This window comes from Tasmannia lanceolata, unplaced genomic scaffold (genome assembly GCF_043159265.1).
Source record: "Tasmannia lanceolata isolate RefF3 unplaced genomic scaffold, GAP_Taslan_0.1 ptg000021l, whole genome shotgun sequence".
NCBI classification, from domain to species: domain Eukaryota; kingdom Viridiplantae; phylum Streptophyta; class Magnoliopsida; order Canellales; family Winteraceae; genus Tasmannia; species Tasmannia lanceolata.
Window position 1 is genome coordinate 6,063,969 of NW_027518698.1, and position 19,266 is coordinate 6,083,234.

At 39.0% G+C, this 19,266-nt stretch overlaps 1 protein-coding gene across 2 annotated transcripts in view; it reads right to left on the reverse strand.

Moving 5' to 3' along the window:
• VPS24.2 (SNF7 family protein) overlaps nt 1–18,421 on the reverse strand; it is a 32,286-nt gene extending 13,865 nt beyond the window's left edge. The window contains exons 1-3 of one of the 2 annotated variants that reach the window (XM_077365635.1): nt 17,737–18,421; nt 11,433–11,535; nt 9,173–9,294 (exon numbers count right to left, since the gene is read on the reverse strand). In XM_077365635.1, coding sequence (XP_077221750.1) covers nt 9,173–9,294; nt 11,433–11,454 — 144 coding nt within the window. In that variant the 5' untranslated portion in view covers nt 11,455–11,535; nt 17,737–18,421. Of the gene's footprint in view, nt 1–9,172; nt 9,295–11,432; nt 11,536–14,575; nt 14,708–17,736 lie in introns of those variants that run through there. The other variant, XM_077365634.1, reaches the window with a different exon arrangement.
• Between the last annotated feature and the right edge of the window lie 845 nt (nt 18,422–19,266).

Here is a 19,266-nt window from a genome sequence, read left to right on the forward strand (position 1 = left end):
CGGAGTAGGAATTCTCCAACTATAACTCATCTCCAATTTGCCGATGACACAATGGTATTTATGGATGACAGTAGTCCGGCCATTACCAACCTCATAATGACATCCAATAATTTCCTGGGGGCGCAATTGATTTCATTTTGGGGTCCCGTTTCATTGTTGTCTAGGATCTTTGTTTAGTCCATTGATGTATTTTTGACGCAGGCTATAGCACGACTTGTCTTTCTAGTGGGGACAGCTTATCCCCTACGGATTGTAATTTGATTAATAAATTGTTACCTTAAGAAAATACTTACCATCTATGACCGTCACCCACAACTGGTCCTTTTCCTCTCTGTACCTCCATATCCATTTCCCTAGGAGAGTTTGATTGACCATTTTAATTTTTCTTATGCGAAGGCCTCCCGTTCTCAGGAATTAGAGCCTTGCTGGGGATATGAAATATCACCACCAGATGAGGAGGTTGTTTATGAAGTCCATACCAACATAGATGAGTCTTCGTCATCTTCAACAGAAGAAGATGACTCCTCAAACAACAAAGAAAAGAGTGCTAATACTGATTCAGAAACAGCTTTCATGATGATTGACCAATCTGAGGAGAGCAGTTTTGAGATGGTAAAAAGGATGGCATTGATTATAAGGAAACGTACAATCCTACACCCAAATTTACATCTATAAGGATAATTATGTCAACAATGGCATACCTTGATTTAGAACTTTACCAAATGGATGTTAAAATAACATTTTTAAATGGCAAACTTAATGAAGAAATAAATATGATACAATTGAAGGTTGTGAAATTGAGGGCAAGGATAAATTCAATAATAAAAAAAAGTCTTCATATGGACTAAAACGATCCCCTAGGCAATGATATTATACTTTTCATAATGCTGTGATAAAATTTGGTTTTATACTAAACAAAGTCATTTAAGGACAAGGTTATAAGGAAGGGGCAGTTCTTCTTTTGGTTTCGGAGGAGATACCAGAGTCGATGAGAGTGCCACTTTTCATAGACGACGACGTATTATGGGTATTAGTAAAGAGAAAAGCTAAGAAGGTCGCTACGCCTGTAATCGTGGGTGGGAGCCGAGAACCCAATGCACACCTTCGGGCGGATTGCAGAGTCGAAGACGAAGGCGAGAGAATGGATCCAGCACCGTCTAGAGTCGGTGCACGACAGCACAGAGATACGAGCTCACGATAGCATGGAGCCCCAGTTGAATTTTGAAAATCAAGTGGTTGACAGTTTTCAGGAGGTGTCATCCCAAGCCATTCCTGAGGGACACGTGGCAAGGGAGAGATCAACGGGTGAGTTTTGTGCGAGATCTTCTTGCAACCGGGATGAGCCGGTATCCATTCTTTCGGATTATGTTAAAAAGGCAGCAGCAGAGTGGGTGGGCCAGGCTCAGCCAAGTTGGGGCTGGTTGAAACAAATATTAGAAACCATGGGGCCCACTAGTCAAGGCCCAAACCCACTTCCTGGGTGGGGGCTTTCTTTTGAGGTTTGGCTCTTAGGTGTGGTATTGGGAGCCCTGTTGGGGGCAGGCAACAAAGAAAGGCCCACCCTTGTATTGTGTCCAAGCACGCCCTTGATTTCCTTTTCACCTGAGCCTCCGAATCCATCTACCTTTTTGTCAAGTGAGGTGCAGAGAGATCGTAGGGAATCTATCTCTTAGGTGGCTGCTACTATCATGTTTGAGGAATCAGAGGCTGTAGGGCTAAAGGCGATATACGATTGCCGAGAAATGGTGGAAGATCAGAGGAAAAGGGACTGTGGCTCGGAGGAGGCATCATCAACTACAAGTTCCTGAAGACCGAAGGGAAGAGATTATCATGGGGGGTCCATCAACGTAGTTAGGGCGATCTTTGGGGTTGCCGGAGTTCTCAGCAAGAAAAGAACATGACACTTCAGATACTTTTTTTTATCAATTCTAACGAACTATCGCTTCAAATGTTGCCACAGGTTGATGCTTCGCAGGTTCTGGAGCAAGATTCGGGCACGCTCGGCAAGGCTTCTCATTCTCGCCCGATTAACCAGGCGAGAAACGGAGTGATGAGAATCTTTTTAGAAGCGGTTAGTTATTGCTTTGCAAAATTCTATTTTTTAGTCGAAAAAAAGGTAGAATTTTAGAAATGGACCTTAGCGGGTTAGGTAGCTGAACGAGACTTTTGAGATTTTTTTGGCTTTCCTCATTCCCCACCCCGAAAAAAGGGGAAAATCCGGTAAAAGAATAGTTGCCGAACACGCCCTTCACTTCTCCCTGTTAGCTATTCCCGAATTCATACATTTGAGCTTTTCCTACATTTGAGTTTCCAGATCCCAATTCTAGTTACAGTGGTACCCTAAATCCGATTCAGTTAGCAGAGCCATATATAGTTTAGTCGGAGTTGGGAGAGGTGTAAACACAGGATGGGATTCACAGGAAGGAAGTGAGGAGGAGAATATGATGTTAACAATCAGAGAAGTTGAGGAAGCAGTTCCGATTGATTGTAGGAGTCTAGATGGGGAAATGATCGATTCGTTTGTTGATCACGTCATGGAAATGAGCAAGGTTTTGGGCCTAACTTACTCCGGATTAATGGCTAAACTTAGAAAAAGGTTTCGAGAAGCGAAGGAAAGATAATTGATGGTAAGACAATTATCGGACCCCAACTCTACGGCAGTATCCAGGAAGATGATGAGGGAGTTGGCTAGACTCAAGTCCGAGGTCAATTATGAGGCGACCACTCAGGGTAGTCTCAAGGCCAAGCAGTCGGGCAGGGGTATTAGGAGTACTCCCAAGGGAAGGTCCAAATGCTCAAATCAAGGATAATGAAGATCATGTCTTGGAACATCAATGGTTTGGATACCCTTAATAAGAAAGCTCAAGTGAAGGAGATGGTGCGCAAACACTCCCCGGATATTCTATGCATACAAGAAACGAAGTGGTCCTCGGTTAATAGGGCATCAGTTAAAGGGTTGGGGGTTCGAGGTGATTGGGGGCTTTTAGCTGTAAACGCTATTGGTGCTTCGGGTGGAATTTTGATTGTGTGGGATGCTGCGAAATGGGAGCTTGTTGATTCCTGGAGTGGGCATTTTTCACTCCATTGCCGTGAACAATCTGAGTGATAATTCACAATGGCCTTTTTTAGGGGTGTATGGTTAGGTTAGAAGTGAGAGAAGTCTATTTTGGGTGGAGTTGGAGGCTGTAAGTGCTGGATGATCCGTCCCTTGGTGTATTGCAGAAGATTTTCACAATGGTCTTTTTTAGGGGTGTATGGTTAGGTTAGAAGTGAGAGAAGTCTATTTTGGGTGGAGTTGGAGGCTGTAAGTGCTAGATGATCCGTCCCTTGGTGTATTGCAGGAGATTTCAATGAAATTAAATTTGTGGAGGAAAGGGTGGGCTGTAATCATTATAGCCAAAGCCTTTTCGGACTTTATCGCGGCAAAGGAACTTTTGGACATCCCCCTCATGGATGCGCAATTCACATGGTCTAGGAATGAGAGTCGAAGCAGGCTCAATAGATTCCTAATTTGCCCGAGGTGGTTAGAAGGGTTTCAGGAAGTATGCCACATTGCCCTTCCCCACTCCGTGTTAGACCATTGCCCAATCCGTGTTAGATGGATGGGCCCAAAAGGATTGGGCAATGGTCTAACACGAAGTGGGGGAGGGCAATGGTCTAACACGGAGCATCCTAAGATGGATGAAAAGTTAGGAGGTTGGCCAGTGGAACAGAAGGTATCGGGACCTGCGGATATGGTTATTGGACACAAGCTAAGATTCGTCAAGAAGAAACTGAAGCAATGGAAGTTGGAAGGAGAAAAAGTTTCATCTGAGAGAAAGGAATGGTAGTTAATGTGGATAAGTACGATGGTTAAGAAGGAGGAGGCGGGGGTAGCTAGTTATGAGGAAATTGAGGAAGCTGCTAAACTGAAGGAAGAGCATAATCGGTTTGTGCTACAGGAGGAGATATCATGGAAACAAAAATCTAGGGTAAAATGGCTAAAAGAGGGAGATAAAAATACGGCCTATTTTCATGCCATAGCTAGTGCCCGTAGAAGAGGGAATCGTATTGAAGCTCTGCAAATTAATGAGGAGGTTGTTGTCAACAAGGAGTGGATTACAGAGGAAATTATTAATTATTATAAGGGTTTGTATGCATCAGAGAGGTATGACCATTTGGTTCCTGAAGGTGTGTTCTTTGCATGCCTTTCTGAAGAGGATAGATGCTCTTTAGAACATCCTTTCATAGAGGAGGAAGTAGAAAGAGGTGTGTTCACGCTGGGTAAAGATAAAGCTGCAGGCCCAAACGGGTTTTGCATTGCTTTTTTTTTCCAGGAATGTTGGGGATTCGTGAAAGAAGATATCATGAAGTTCTTTAAGGAGTTTCATCAAGGAATGGAACTGGATAAAGGGACAGGTGCTACCTTTCAAACTTTTGTGCCAAAAGTTAAGGGTGGAAGGAAGGTATCTAATTTCAGGCCAATTAGTCTGGTTGTATGCTTATATAAGGTGTTAGCAAAGAGAATTAAGAAGGTGATGCCAAAGATTGTCTCTCCAAATCAGTGTGCATTCATTCATCAGAGACAGATTGTGGATTGTTCTCTCATTGCGAATGAGACAATTGATTACTGCTCGGAGATGGGGAAGAAAGGTATTGTGTGCAAGTTAGATATGGAAAAAGCTTATGACAGGGTTGAGTGGGACTACTTAGATTATCAGATGGGGGGTATGGGGTTCGGTCTTAAGTGGAGGTCATGGATAAGAATTTGTATCTCATCAGCTTGGTTTCAGTATTATATATAGTTTCCCAAAAGGATTCGTTAAATCATCAAGAGGTTTGAAACAAAGAGACCCCTTTCTCTCTTTCTTTTCGTATTGGTAGCTGAAACATTAAGCAGGCTTTTAGATAAAGGCAAAGAGAAAGGTCTGATTAAGGGTTTTGAGATGGGGGAGGACGCCTTAGAGGTTTTTCATTTGCAATTTGCGGATGACACTCTCTTGTTTAGCACCTCGGATCTTCTCAAAGTGGTGAACCTGAAAGCTATTGTCAGATGCTACGAAATGATATTGGGTCAAAAAATAAACTTCCACGAGTCTATGGTGTTTGGTGTAAATCTTCAAGCAGAAGAGTCGAGGGGGGCCTAGCTGGGGTAATGGGTTGCATGGAGGACTCTATGCCTTCTACTTATCTAGGTTTGCCTCTTGGAGTTGGGAGGACAAGGAAAGAAAGTTGGGAACCAATAGTAGATAGAGTGGAGAAGAGGCTTGAGACTTGGAAGAGGAATTTGGTTTCTAGAGGGGGAAGACTTGCTTTGATAAAGGCGGCCCTAGGCAATATCCCTATATATCAACTATCGGTATGTAAATGCCCATGAGCTTTATTCATCGAATAGAAAAGATTCAGAGGAGATTCCTTTGGGGAGGATCTAATGAAAAGAGAGGAATCCCTTTAGTAAGTTGGGAAGAAGTATGTAAGCCCACAAAGGAGATTTTGGGAGGAGGGTTTTCATTTATGGGCAAAGTTGATTGACACAAAATATGAGGCCTGCCAAGGTCATTGGGAAACAGAGGATAAGTTCAGGAAGCTAGGTAAAACACTGTGGAGGGATATTATGTGTTTAAAGCAAGGTTGCGAGAGCGGGAATAGAAAGTGGGAATCGAAACGGGAATCGAAAGCGGGAATCGAAGGCTCCCAGGGAAGAATCCTACTCAAGGTTGCCAGAGCGGGAATCGAAAGCGGGAATCGAAACGGGAATCGAAGCGGGAATCAAAGGCTCCCATGGAAGAATCCTGCTTCCTTGGTTTAAAGCAAAATTTGTGGAAGGGGTTAGATTCAGAGTTTATGCAGGGGACAGGATCAGATTCTGGAAGGACAAATGGTGCACAGATACTCCATTGCAAGAAACTTTCCCGCAGTTGTATGCTTTAGCATCGGTAAAAGAGGTTGTGGTTAAAGAATGCTTTTGTCGTTCAGATAATGGGGTAGTTTGGACTCCGCCTTTTCGAAGGCGTTTTTTTGATTGAGAACTTGAGGTGGTGGGTAGGTTTTTGGAGGTATTGGAAAGATGCTACATCAAGTTTGACGGAGAGGATAAAAGAATTTGCGTTTGGAACTCAGGTGGGGAATTCTCGGTAAAGTCATTCTACCATCAACTTCTACCTTGCCCCGGTTCCTCCAAAGTAGCCAAACTCTGGGACATCCAAGCTCCACCAAGGGTTTGCCTATTTGGTTGGGCCGCAGTTCAAGAAAGGATTCAGACTATTGACTTCCTGAGAGACAGGAATATGTGGTATTTCGATTAATGTGCCCTATGCATTGAGGCGGGAGAAACAGTGGATCATCTACTCCTATAGTGCAAGTTGGCTTCAAAAATATGGAGGAGACTCTTACATAGATTCGGGATGGAATGGGTTCTCCCTATGAAATTTATGGAATATTGGGAAAGTTGGGTAATAGCTCCATGGAAGAAAAAAGGAAAGATCTTGTGGCAAGTTTCATTCCTTGCTACAATTTGAGTGCTATGGAAGGAAAGAAATGCCAGGACTTTCAAAGGTTTCTCTAAGGGAGCTAAGTTTATCTTCAACAAAGTGATTGCCTTAACTATTTCTTGGGTGAAAACTTTGCCTTGCTTTAGATTTGTTTCGGCTTATGATTTGTGGTATGGATGGAAAGAAATATGTTGTGGGGTTAGCAATGAACCAATAGTTACCCGAGCATGGATGCCGCCTATTCAAGGGACTATAAAGCTGAATTTGATGGTTCCAGCATAGGCAATCCTTGGTTATCTGGTATTGAAGGCCTCTTAAGGAATGATGAAGGGGGGTTTCATGGGCATTTAGCGGTCCAATCGGTGTGGCAGATGCTAATGACGCTGAAGTATGTGCCATGCACCAAGGTATAAAGTTGCTTCAAAACGAGGATCTGAATAAGGTAGTGGTGGAAGGGGACTCGCTCAATGTTCTAAGATGGCTGAGAGGCTTACGTGGAGTACCTTGGTGATTTGTGGCTTTATTTAACGAGATTCAAGATAGAATTGGGATAGCTTCGATCAACTTTACACATGTTAGGAGGTCAGCGAATACTGAGGCGGATAGGTTAGCCAGAGAAAGGGTATCCAAAGAGAGCTTGGAGCTTTTCGACTTCCTGCCCCCCTAATCCCCCATTTAATGTATCCTAGATCTTGTATGTTATGTTAGCTTGAGATTGTATTTTAGGGACCTTCTCGATCTCTGTTCTTTTTAATGAAATCTTTCTTACCATTCCAAAAAAAAAAAAACTTTGATCATTGTGTATATATTTGCAAAGGTGGGAGGTCATTTGCGATGTTATTATTGTATGTTATGATATCTTGTTAGTTGGCAATGACTAGACATGACATGATTGAGAAAGAAATAATGGTTAAAATCCCAATTTGAAATGAAAGACATGGTGAAGCCTCATTTGTCTTGGGTATTAAAATTAATAGGGATAAAAAGTCTAAACTCTAAACTTGTTAGCATGTTACAAGAGAGCTACTTAAATCAAGTACAAAAAAAGTTTAAAAGGGACTTATCGAAACCTATGAATACTCCCATGCAAAGGTACTAAATTATAAAAGAACATGCAACATCTAATGATGAAGGGATAACTGAAATGCAGAACAAACCATATGCTCAGGCACTAGGAATTCTAATATATGTCATGTTGTGTACAAGATTAGATCTAGGCTTTGTGGTAGGTCTTGCAAGCGAACATCAAATCACTCTTGGAATTGCTCATTGGACAACAGTTGAGAGAATTCTGAGATCTCTTAAAGGTGCAATGCATTACAAGTTTTCATATCAAGGAGATGATTTCACGTATTTTGATGCTAACTTAGCTGAAAACCTTGATGATAGAAGATCTACATCAGAATATATCTTTCTATTAGAAGGAGGAGTAATATCTTGGTCAAGTAAAAATCAAGACTTTGTTGCTAAGTTTACAATGGAAGCTGAATTCATCGAATGTAATGCAGTTATGTCTGAAGCTCTTTAGGACGCTTCTTGGAGGATCTCAAGCAAGGATAAATATCAAGTAATCATGTTCACATTTACTGTGACAATCAAGCGTCAATGACCACCATACAGAATGTTGAGATTGGCCTTAGAGAAAAGCATATTGAACATCAAAACCATTATATAGGATGTATATGCGAAAAGTGAGATTTCATTGGGATATCTGCCTACTAAGGAGACGATCTCCGGCTCATTGACAAAACCTATTGGAATAGATGTCTTACGATAAACTTCTGATGTAGGATCGTTTGGGAACATTTAGCATTCGATCAGATAGTTGCGACAAATGACCAAATAACCTTTGTTGTAGGATAAACTCCTGATTTAAGATCATATGATTGGGTAGACATGACGAATGAACAAATAACCTTTGTATGATCAGATAGACACAACGAATGAACAATTAACCTTCACCGTAAGATAAATTCTCAAGACTTGAGTTGATGTTCTGCCACGTCAGTTGGTGACTTGGCATTATATCGTCAGGTGGACCCACTTATGGATGAGGGCAAGTGATATAATGGAAGGGTGAGAGATGTAACGCATAACCGTTTGCTGAAATTAATTTCTTAAGCTGCTAAAACTAAATTTTCATACGTTACAATGCATGATTGTTTGAGAGAGGGAGGTCTACATAATCTCCTATCCATCTCAGTTGAAAGGCATAAAAAAACAAAACAGAAATCCTCCTGATAAAAGGATAAAACCTCTTGCGACTGTAGCCCCTTAGATTTTCTTATTGGAAGATATTAGAAGTCCTCTCCTCACTGCCATTCCCTGTTTTACATTGATATATTCATTTCACCTTTTTCTATATCTTCTTCTATGTTTGTTATTAGTGGTACCATCATATAAGACGGCAATAATTCTACAACTGATCCCACACAAAAATGTGTTATGCCTATCAAAGATAAAAATATGTTAGTAAGAATAATAAATTGGACACAATCAAAATCCATTCACATAATAGTATGGTCAATGGTGCGACATCACTTCATACAGAGCATAACAGTTTTAAGCATGCATCCTCTTTCAGTCCCAATTAAGCATAGAAATTTAATTTAAGATAAAGAGAGTTAGATAATTAAGATATAACATGACAGAAAAAAGAAGAGGGTTGGAAAACTAAAACAAAATAATGGTAAATAGAATACCTTGGCCATTTCTTTGCTAAATTCTTGCATTGTTGCAGCAACTTCTGGAGCCTTCATAAGTCCATTGACAAGCTTCATGACCTCAGCACTCTTCGACAAATGTCCCACTGTTCTGGCAGTGGCTGGAAATGCAACCAATAAGGGTCCATCAAGGGTTGGCTAGAAATTCAACTGGTATGAGTGAGTATTCATCAAGTAGTACATTCAAAAGAAACATGTGATTAAAAAACAATGTCACAAAATAATTGACAACCTGAGGGAATTTACAAGGACAACACCATAACTTCTTCGGCGAGACTCATTTAAATAGATACATTCCATTTAAAAATATGGGAACGTAAGTAACAGAAAACATCAGAAATCGACATGACCAAATCATAAATGGAAATAAAATGCTTCACCATTTTAGTAATGCGTCTGTAATTTTTTTCTGATAGGTAAGCTGGTTTGAACCCACAAACCCATGCTAGTCACACTTGGGATTTTCCCACTGAAATACGGGCTCACGTCCCAAGCATCTGTAATTTTAAGCCCAGTATGCTAAAAAGTCATTTAAGGTTCATTTGATGGAATCAAAATTTCATGCCAAAATATAATCTTTTCCACTACTACCCAGTCAAGAATTACCATATCATTCCCACTAAATTGAGATTAACTACCTAGGAAAGTGTGAGTTGAAACCTTTTTAGTCCATACACTAGTTTGAAACCCTAAAAGTAGATGCTTCCACCTTTTTTTTTAACCCAGAACTCGACGGGGTACTAGGATGAACCCTTTATTTTATTAATAATTAAAACAAAGAGAATACAAGGAGAGGACATGACCTGCCTTTATTTTATTAGGGTTGACTTTGTTCAAAGAATGAGAGCAGCAACTGCATTTTGAAGGCAACTGAATATGTTTATCTTTTATCTTGCCGTCCAAAACAATAGCATATGTTAAAAACTTCCATGCAAAGTATCCAATTTTTGAAAGCAAGTCCTCCCACATGAACTTATGCTTATTTTTTCTGCTTCCAACTCCTTGGATATGCAAAAAGGAGATAATCTTGGTAATTATGGTAAACAAGGGGAATTAAAAATCACGCCAGAACTTTCTATATGCAAAATAACAAGCTCAGAACCAACCTAAAAATTATGTAGATTGTTTTCCTAAACTTCTTGAAAACAATAGAATTTGCTAATGAATTGGAGGCAAGTCCTCCCAAATGAACTTAGCCCAATTTTTCTACTTCCAACTCCTTAGACATGGAATAAGGAGATAATTTTTGTAATTCTGGTAAACAGGGGAACTTAAAAATCACGCCAGCACTTTCTATATGTAAAATAACAAAATCAGAACCGACCTTCAAAAAATTATGTAAATTCTTTTCCTATCTTCATGGAAGGCCCTAATTGGAGATCAAGGCGTAGACCCTCTTATGTTGTCTTAGCTCACAGAAAAGTTCAGATATGGATGTGTGAAGCTACTGACTGAAAGGGTTAATGGAAACATTGCTTGTTCCATCGTTCATAAAAAAAACACATTGCTTGATCCAAAATCCATGCTACCTAGACAAGGGTAGCTAGTTGATCCAGCTGTTTAAGTACATGACCATAAAAGTTTATTATAATACAACTTCAGTTCAAATATTTACGAAATCTCAGGTCATCAAGCAAAACCCTAGCTTCAGCTTGCATGTCAGTGCCAATACACTCTTCTATTTTTCTCTTATTTCATGGCTACCAAACTGGATTCCTCCTAGACCCAAATTCCTGTTCCATCCTCTACGTTGAGCGGCCTCAACACCCGGCTCCCCAACAATAATAACATGAGGAATGATAGAATGAAGGGCACCCTTGCAAAAATAGTGTGGCCCCGAAAAAGTGGATGGCACCTAAAAAAGTGGAAACTGTGTTCACTTTGCAGAAATCACCCAATAGGGATGCCCTTGAAGCTGATTTTTGCAAGGAAGCCCTTCATTCTATCATTCCCACTCGAACATCAACCCCATGCATCAAACTGTAAATCAAACATGAATTTCTGGTTCATTCAAATATATTTGAGTAAAGAAACAATAACAAACAGAAAACTAACCATCATTTCCTTCAAAAAAATCTACTTCTAGCAAGGTAATACCAACTGAGAATAATGATTAATTACAACAAGGATGTTAGATGATTGCAAGTTACCACTACTTTTCATGTAGCATTAGCCTCCAAATGAGATGGGCATATTCAAGAAGTAAAATCAAGGAGTTAAAACATGCAAATCATCATACCAACACTTTCACCAAGGTGCATCGAAATAGAATTCAGTTGTGCCTTATTTTCATGAAGACGGTTCACCGCTTTTCTCGATCTCACAATTTCCTTAGCAAGCACCTGAATAAAAGTGAAAAAGTAATGACTGCAAGACATGGAAACCATGATTGTTACTTCTGTAAAATTTACACAAGATTAACCACTGAATAGCCAAGGCATCCAAACAGGCTGCCACTCTAGAAGAAGGTATAATTTCATGATTTATGTTTCATGAAAGAACACAAATATATGGAAGTAAATATATTAGATATAATATAATGCAAAATTATAGAAGTACAGAGCAACAATTTCCTTAATCAGAAAGTTGATGCACTAGACATTGGACTGTTGGACACTACTTTATAAGGGTACGGTGTCCAAAATTATCAGGCACACCATGACAAGAATCACCTTGATCCTACAAATATAGGGGCAGCAGGACCAGTGTCACATTTCATGGATTAGATTGTCATTGGAGATGATAAATATAATGTGATAAGTACAGCATTCAGATTTCCATAGCAAAGCACTGTGTCGGGATATGTGTTTTTACATAGTATCATCACAATGAAAACCCATGTATCTGTATCCAGCAGTATAAAACTGTATAGGCTGGATACTTCCCAAACCAGTATCATCCCAGCAAAAACATTTCACATTTCACTTCTATGTTAAATTCTTAATCAAATTTGAGTAAGTACTATATCAAATTCTCATTTCATATTGACTACAATAACTTAATTTTTGTTACAGAATTTTAAATATTATCACCATACAAAGAAATCTGGTAGTGCTATCATGAAAATTTGGTTTCACATAAAAATTAAGGACTTTTAGAAATTATGACTTCATTAGAGGATTTTTAGTAATTGTATGAAGCTCGTATGGTATTTAAAGCAATTAGCTCTGAGGCACCAAAAGGGCACATAAAATTGGAGACATATCCCTGTGCCCAAGCCTAGCCTCTTTACGGAGGGTGGCACTACTAGCCACTATTTGGGTTCTTTGGAAGGAGAGGAATGCGAGACTTTTCAAAAATGATGTCAAGGGCTTTTACTTCATGTGCACATAAAACACATCGATAATTATCCCTTGGATGAAGTTTCTCCCCTGCTTCAAGCTTTACTCTAGTTCAGATATCAGCAGGAGTTGGAAGGAGTTCTGCTCTAGCTCAGAAAGAAAGGAGTCAGCATCCCCTAGATGGAACCCCTGGTCTTGGTTGGATCAAGTTAAATTTTGACGATTCTAGCATTGGTGATAGGATGGAGCGACTAGATGGGCTTATTCGGGACCCACTGAGGTCAAGGATTCTAATGAGGCAGAAGTGAGCGCGGTTCTGCAGGGAATCAGGATTACTGACAGAACTGATTTGGACAGGCTAATTGAGGAGGGAGACTTCCTCAACATAATTAGATGGATGGACAGCAGCCAGCCTCACCCATAGAGGTTAGCGGAGTTGACTGATGAGATTCTAGACCAAGTGGAGAGGCTCGCAGTCCGTTTCCACCATGTTCATCGATCGATTGATAAAGAGGGTGATCGGCTTGCAAGGAAGGAGTTACCAGGGTGAGTTTGCCTGCTGCCCACTTGACCTCTTTTGGGTTTTCTTTTTCATATTATTCTATAGCCTCCCTATGTATCTTCAACCATCTCGGTCCCGGGGCCCTTCACCTTTTCTTTTTATAATAAAATTTGTGTCATTTGAACAAAAGAAACGAAAATACTCGCTCTGCTAGATTGCTTTCGGCAGAAGCCGGTGAGATCGCGCCTTGTGAACAGCAGCTGACACGGATCAGATGCCGTACGTGAGTGCCCGGGAGTAACGAGTCATCTAGGGAGATGAACCCCTTTCGAGTTGTAGAATGCATAAACAAAAATTTCTTTTCGAATCTTTTTGTAAGAAAATTCCCACGAAGGAAAATCTCCTTTGTTCTCATTAGCGAAGGTGGTTTGCCTCGCAAAGAGGGTGAGTGATCAAACTTTCATCTCTATTATCGAGAAGTGGCATGATATTGAGGTGGTATGCCGGGTTGTATAAAGGTCGATTCAACTAGAAGGGAAAAGTGAATGACTTGAGCGATCCGGGATTTGGAATGAATGGTGTTTTTGAGTCATATTACCTATTTTGACTCTATTTTTGTAAAGGAGTCTTCTTGAAGGAAGAACTCCCTCAAGTCAATTTTTAATAATTTGTCTCTTTTTAAAGCTCTTACAAAAGGAGTCTCTTCATATTTCTCCTTGGAGGAAGATCCATACTAATCCATCTTAAAGATTATAGATCTATAGTTACAATAGTGGAGATCGATTGGCATCACCAGTTGAACATCTATCGTATATATGATCGGAAAATTGATCAAGGAAGTGATCTGAACTTCTATCGGTGGCGTCATTTGTGTTGATTTGAAAGTTGATTAGTGCGATAATTCAATCGTGATCGGCTTTCGTTGTTTTGTAGGCATAACGGCATGAAGATCCATTGGGACAAGTCAGAGATTGATGGGAGAATCTACAAAAATAATCCATCTGAGACACAACTCTAAAAAGAAATGGTGCCATGATTTGCAGCTTTGTTGGAGTCATAACCCTCAAACCAATTGGCTTTTTAATCCTCAACTTTATTGGAACATTAATTTTAAGATTGATAACATTCGATAAAGCTCTTTTGAATTTCTCATATGGTCTTCTTCTTATATCAATATCCATCTTTCTAGATCTTTCAGAACAAAATCCTCTCTTTTTTTGTGGAAAGATGTTTCCTTATGCTTGAGGAAGTCTCTTTCTTCTTGGATCTCGGAAGAGAGGAATTTTGAGAATGCCTTCTTCTTCCTGGAGGAGGCCTATCTTTTGGAAATCTTCTTTTGGATTTTTCAGAGGAGAAAAGCTTTAAAGATGCATCTTCCACTTCCTAGATGAAGTACTTCTTGGATCCCCCGGAGAAGTACCTTCAAGGATGTCTTCTTCTTCTGGGAGTAAGGCTCTCTTTCAAATCTCACAGAAGAAAAGATCTTTGAGAATGTATATCCTTCTTCCGAAAGAAAGCCTTTCTTCTCCTGAAGGAGAAGAGTCCCTATGAAAAACTGCAAAAGTAAAAAAAACGAAGTTAGTCGAATCTTTTTCTCACCTTTGCTTTCTTGTTTCTCTCTTCTCTCTTCTTCCTTCCTATCTTTAAACAAAGCTTTTTCTTCAAAAGATGCAATCCTTTTTTTTTTTGAAGTGGAGATGACTCATTTCTTTACTACACAAAAGTTCTTTATTGCTTTTGTACTTTTTCTTAAATTTAGGAAAATCTTTCTTAAGTTTAGTTTTCGGTTTTGGATCCATTTTCCTTTTTACCAAAGTTTTTCTTTTACTTTCTACCTTTTTGGTAAAATGTTTAACTCAACATTGGACAAGAGTGATGTTATGCTACTGTTATGTTACAAGTGCCATGATATTATAAACTTTGAGTAAGCACCATGACAGAGATGCAAACTTTCAAAAGTTTAAACTCCTTCAGTACAACAGTCCTATAAACTTATGCAAGGATGAAGTGTGATGGAGCAATTCATGCGAGACCAAAAGGTTATTTGCTAATGTGAGCATGACATCATCTTGATATCAGTAATGGGGTCCAACCCATATCCAAATTTCATAGAAATTTCCCAATTTGATCCTTTTCTATTTCTAGATTGAAGGTGATTTTTCTGAAATTTTCTAGGCTTGTTTAGAAGGTTCTACAGAAACCCCCCATTACTTAAAAAGTATGACTTGTTTTTCAACTTGCATCAATTTTTGGGAATTCTGGTTGAGCTTTTACCTTAAAATAGGGTCGGGTTCGGGTTGATTCCAATTCATTTTTTAGTAAAAGCTCAACCCAACCGACCCAAATTGCATCCCTAGTTGTTTTTCTGTTTCTAATATGCTTTTGTGGAAGGTCTCATGTTGTTGAAAAGTCTTTGTTTGAGTTTGTTCCAGCAAAAGGAAAAGTTCTGGGTTTAGTAAGGGTCAAAGTAGCCCTATATTTAGGAGTTCCTTCGAGACTATCGTGGCCGGTTTCTTGATCCTCAGTCAGTATAAAACAGTCTTTTAATAAATTTGTTCTATATCAAAATGTATCTACAATAATCCCCTCAAAAAAAATTTAATTACCAATACTAACGATTTGTGCCTTAAATAGCATTTAATCTTTTAATTTGCCCAATTCATACTTAGTTAGAAATCCCTAAAATCTCTCATTAATAATTCATCAATAAAGGCAATGTTAATTTTTTCAAAAAAATGGCAACATTAAATCGTTTGACTCTCTTCATTTTTCAAAAAGTATCTGGGCCACGATCCAAACCATCATTTGATGGGCCACACCATAAATCATTTCTAGGGATGTAAATGGATATTCGAAAATTCGATTATCGTCGGCATCCGAATCCGTTTAAAGCGAATATTATCCGGATCCGTTTCAAGCGGATATTATCTGAATCCGTTTATGAGATATCCGGCTCTTAGCGGATGCGAATCTGGTATCCGATCCGGTTAACATCCGAATCCGAGAAGTAAATCATTTTTATTTATTATTAATAATATCATTAATATTTATTTTTAGTAATGACACACTATCTTTTGTTTCTAAAAGAAAAGCAAATTTTCTTTTTAGAAAAAAATAAAAACAAAAAGTGTTTTGGGTAGGAAATGAAGTAATATCTCATTTTAAGGGCATTCTTGGAATGACATGGCTTCTTTAGGAAGCAACAAATGTGGCCTGTAGGATGAAAGAGACAAATGGATGATGATGATTGAAAGAATATGTCATAGTTTCTAGAGAATTCTAAAGTAAAAAGGCAATCTAGGTCATTGATGGTAAATGGACGGCTCATATCAATTTTCCAACTTAAAGTTATATAAAAACCCAAAATGTAATTAAAAGAAGGGACTTCTAAGGTTTGTAAGGAGAAACAAGAGAGGAGAAATGAGGAGACTAAGACACCATCTTCGGCATTTCTTGGTGCCTCCAACCCCACAAAAATCCACCGCCGCCCGTCTCCACCTTCTCACAGCCACCTCCATCACCGCCAGTCACCTTCATCTCTAACCCAATCCCCATCTCCATCCCCCATTTCTCTTCATCTTTCACAATCAGCACCCCCACTTCCCCTGTTCAAAATAGCCCAACCCATTCCATCATATACACACACAAAAAAGAAAGAAAAAATCCAAAGACCACTACGAACACCATCATCCATCCCCACCGCCTCTCTTTCTGCCTTTGTTTTAAAAGGAAGAAGAGGATCTCATATATTTTAGGGTTTGAGAGTTAATTTTGTGAAGAGAAGGTAAAGGTCTGGTTTTAGGGTTTGATAAATTCATTTGAGGAGTAAGAAGGAGAAGAAAGATAAAGTGTTGCAATAAAATGTTCGAATTTACAGGATAAACGGATACGGATAATATCCGAATTCGAACAATATTCGGCGGATACGAATTCGGTAATAGATATTAGATATCCGTCAAATTCGAATCCGAATCCGAATTCGGATAGTGAATACGGTAATCGAATTCGGATATAGCCATATCCGATTCGAATTCGATCCGTTTACACCCCTAATCATTTCCATAGGATGATCCCAACCCTCGATCTATAAAGGTGTCCATGGAAATGATTTTGAGGCTACAACCTATTTACGTTGTGGCCCACCAAATGGGCGGTTTGGATCATGTAGTATGGCCTGTACAATACTTTTTTTTGCTAAAATTATATTATAGAATTAGAGGGCCCAACCTTTTGAAGTTCTGGTCTAACAAATGAATGGTTTGGATCACCCTACGGTATGACCTCGACAATACTTTTGGAAAAACATTGTACTGTACACCATATATAATCTATCTCATTTGAGAGAGAGAGTTTCAAACGAATAGCCTTTGAGAGATTTTAGGGATTTCGCTATCACCTACAACTAAAGGCTAAAATAGCCAAGGGTAAAGTGGGTAAAAAAAAAGATGAAAAGCTATTTTTAGGCACAATAATGTGGTATTGGTAAATAAAAAATATTTGGGAGGATATTTGTAGATTCGTTATTATCTTGTGGTTTCTAGTAGTTTTCCCCAATAAAAATTACCAAATTACACCCAATTATCATGTCAATTTTCACCAATGAGAAAGGAAAGGAGAGGATAATTATTCAAAATCAAATACGTACAGTGTTTCCTACGTCTCTAATTTCTTTAGAAGCACATAAAACAAATAAAGTAGGATTGGAGAGTAGAAAACAAAAAAGATAAAAGAAAAAGAGGGAGGGAGAAGAGGGTCCCAACCTGTTAAATTTGTGCCGGTCGGAAGGAATTTGTTCTTGGCATTGGAGGTGGGTAGATGGATCTTTTGCAAAGATGCGGGTTGTCCGTCCACTGGATTGGCCTACGCAAGAAAAACCCCAACAGCAGCAAACCGAAGAAAAGCCACATTATATCCAAGGAGTTCTTTCTGATGCTCTGCATATCAAAAACCCAAAAAATAGTAAGGCATCGTCTGAAATGAAATCCCCCCAGAAAAGGTGGGGACAACATCAGTTTTTCAAGGCCAAGCCTGGATGCATTTGAAGAGTCTTGCAATGGGTTTTATTGCAACTTTTGGGACACGGCTTTACAATAAATAAGAAGGGCAAAGGGTTGCAACGTTCGGAGGTGTCCCTCAAAATAAATACTAAGCAAACCGTTGGGAATGGGTTTAATCGAAATGTTTTGGACATTGGCTTTAGAATGAAGGGGAAAAGGTTGCAACGGTTGGAACGAAATTTAGAAATTTGGATTTTTTAAAATTTAGACTTTTTAAAATTTCGGGATAGAGGAGGGGTGCCACGTGGCAGCACCACAGTTACAGGATTTTTTAAGAATTTTTTTTTTGTAGGATTGGCACCCCCTCAAAAACCGGATTTTTTAAGATTTTTTTTTTTTTTGTAGGAATTTATATCTTGGAAAGCAAAAAAATTGGTGAGAAAATGAATAGGGGGACTGATATATCTTGGAAAGAGAAAATGAATAGGGGGCTGATGTTGAAAGGAGATATATCATCTTTTGCATAAGGACGGTGAAAGGAGATATATCTTGGAATGCGTGTAGATTTTATTCGTATTTTTTTTCCGTAATTGTCATATTTTACATTGTTTTGGTATTTTTCCGTAATTTTTCTACTTTGCTTCCTTTTGTCCGTATTTTTTCATTTTAAACTTAGTATTTGGCCCATCTTTTTTCAAATAGCTGTAATGATTATTTTTTTTGCTAGATTTATTGCTAGCAACCTTTGCACAAATAGTACTTCGGCCAATCTTTGCACCTCGAAGTAAGCATAGGCAAGTTGTAGCCTATGAGATGGTGGATAGCAAGTTTAAAATTGCGTGAAACGTTGGATAATGAAGAGGCACAACGTTTGGGGGTTTTGAACATTTGGACGTTTTTGGGTTTTTTAAAATTGCGGGATGGAGGGTGGATGCCACGTAGGATCAAACGCCGGATGGGGGACTGTCCACGTGGGCGAACAGTGAAACCCCATCCAGCTATCTTATATTAGATATATACTAGTAAAACACTCCGTGCGATGCACGGGACAGGAAATAAAAGGTATGATTAAAAAAAAATTTACATATGTATTCAAAAAAGAAAATTGAAGAGGTCAATAACCAAAAAATAAGAAAAAAATGAAGTTCAAAAGAAGGAAATATTTCTAAAATTAAACCGCAACAAATTAAATCCAATAGAAGCTAACTTATTTCGGTAAGCTATGGTAAACAAAACACCCAGAAAATCTGTTCAGTGAGCAAAAAACAAAAGATGCATCAAAATGTACAAAGA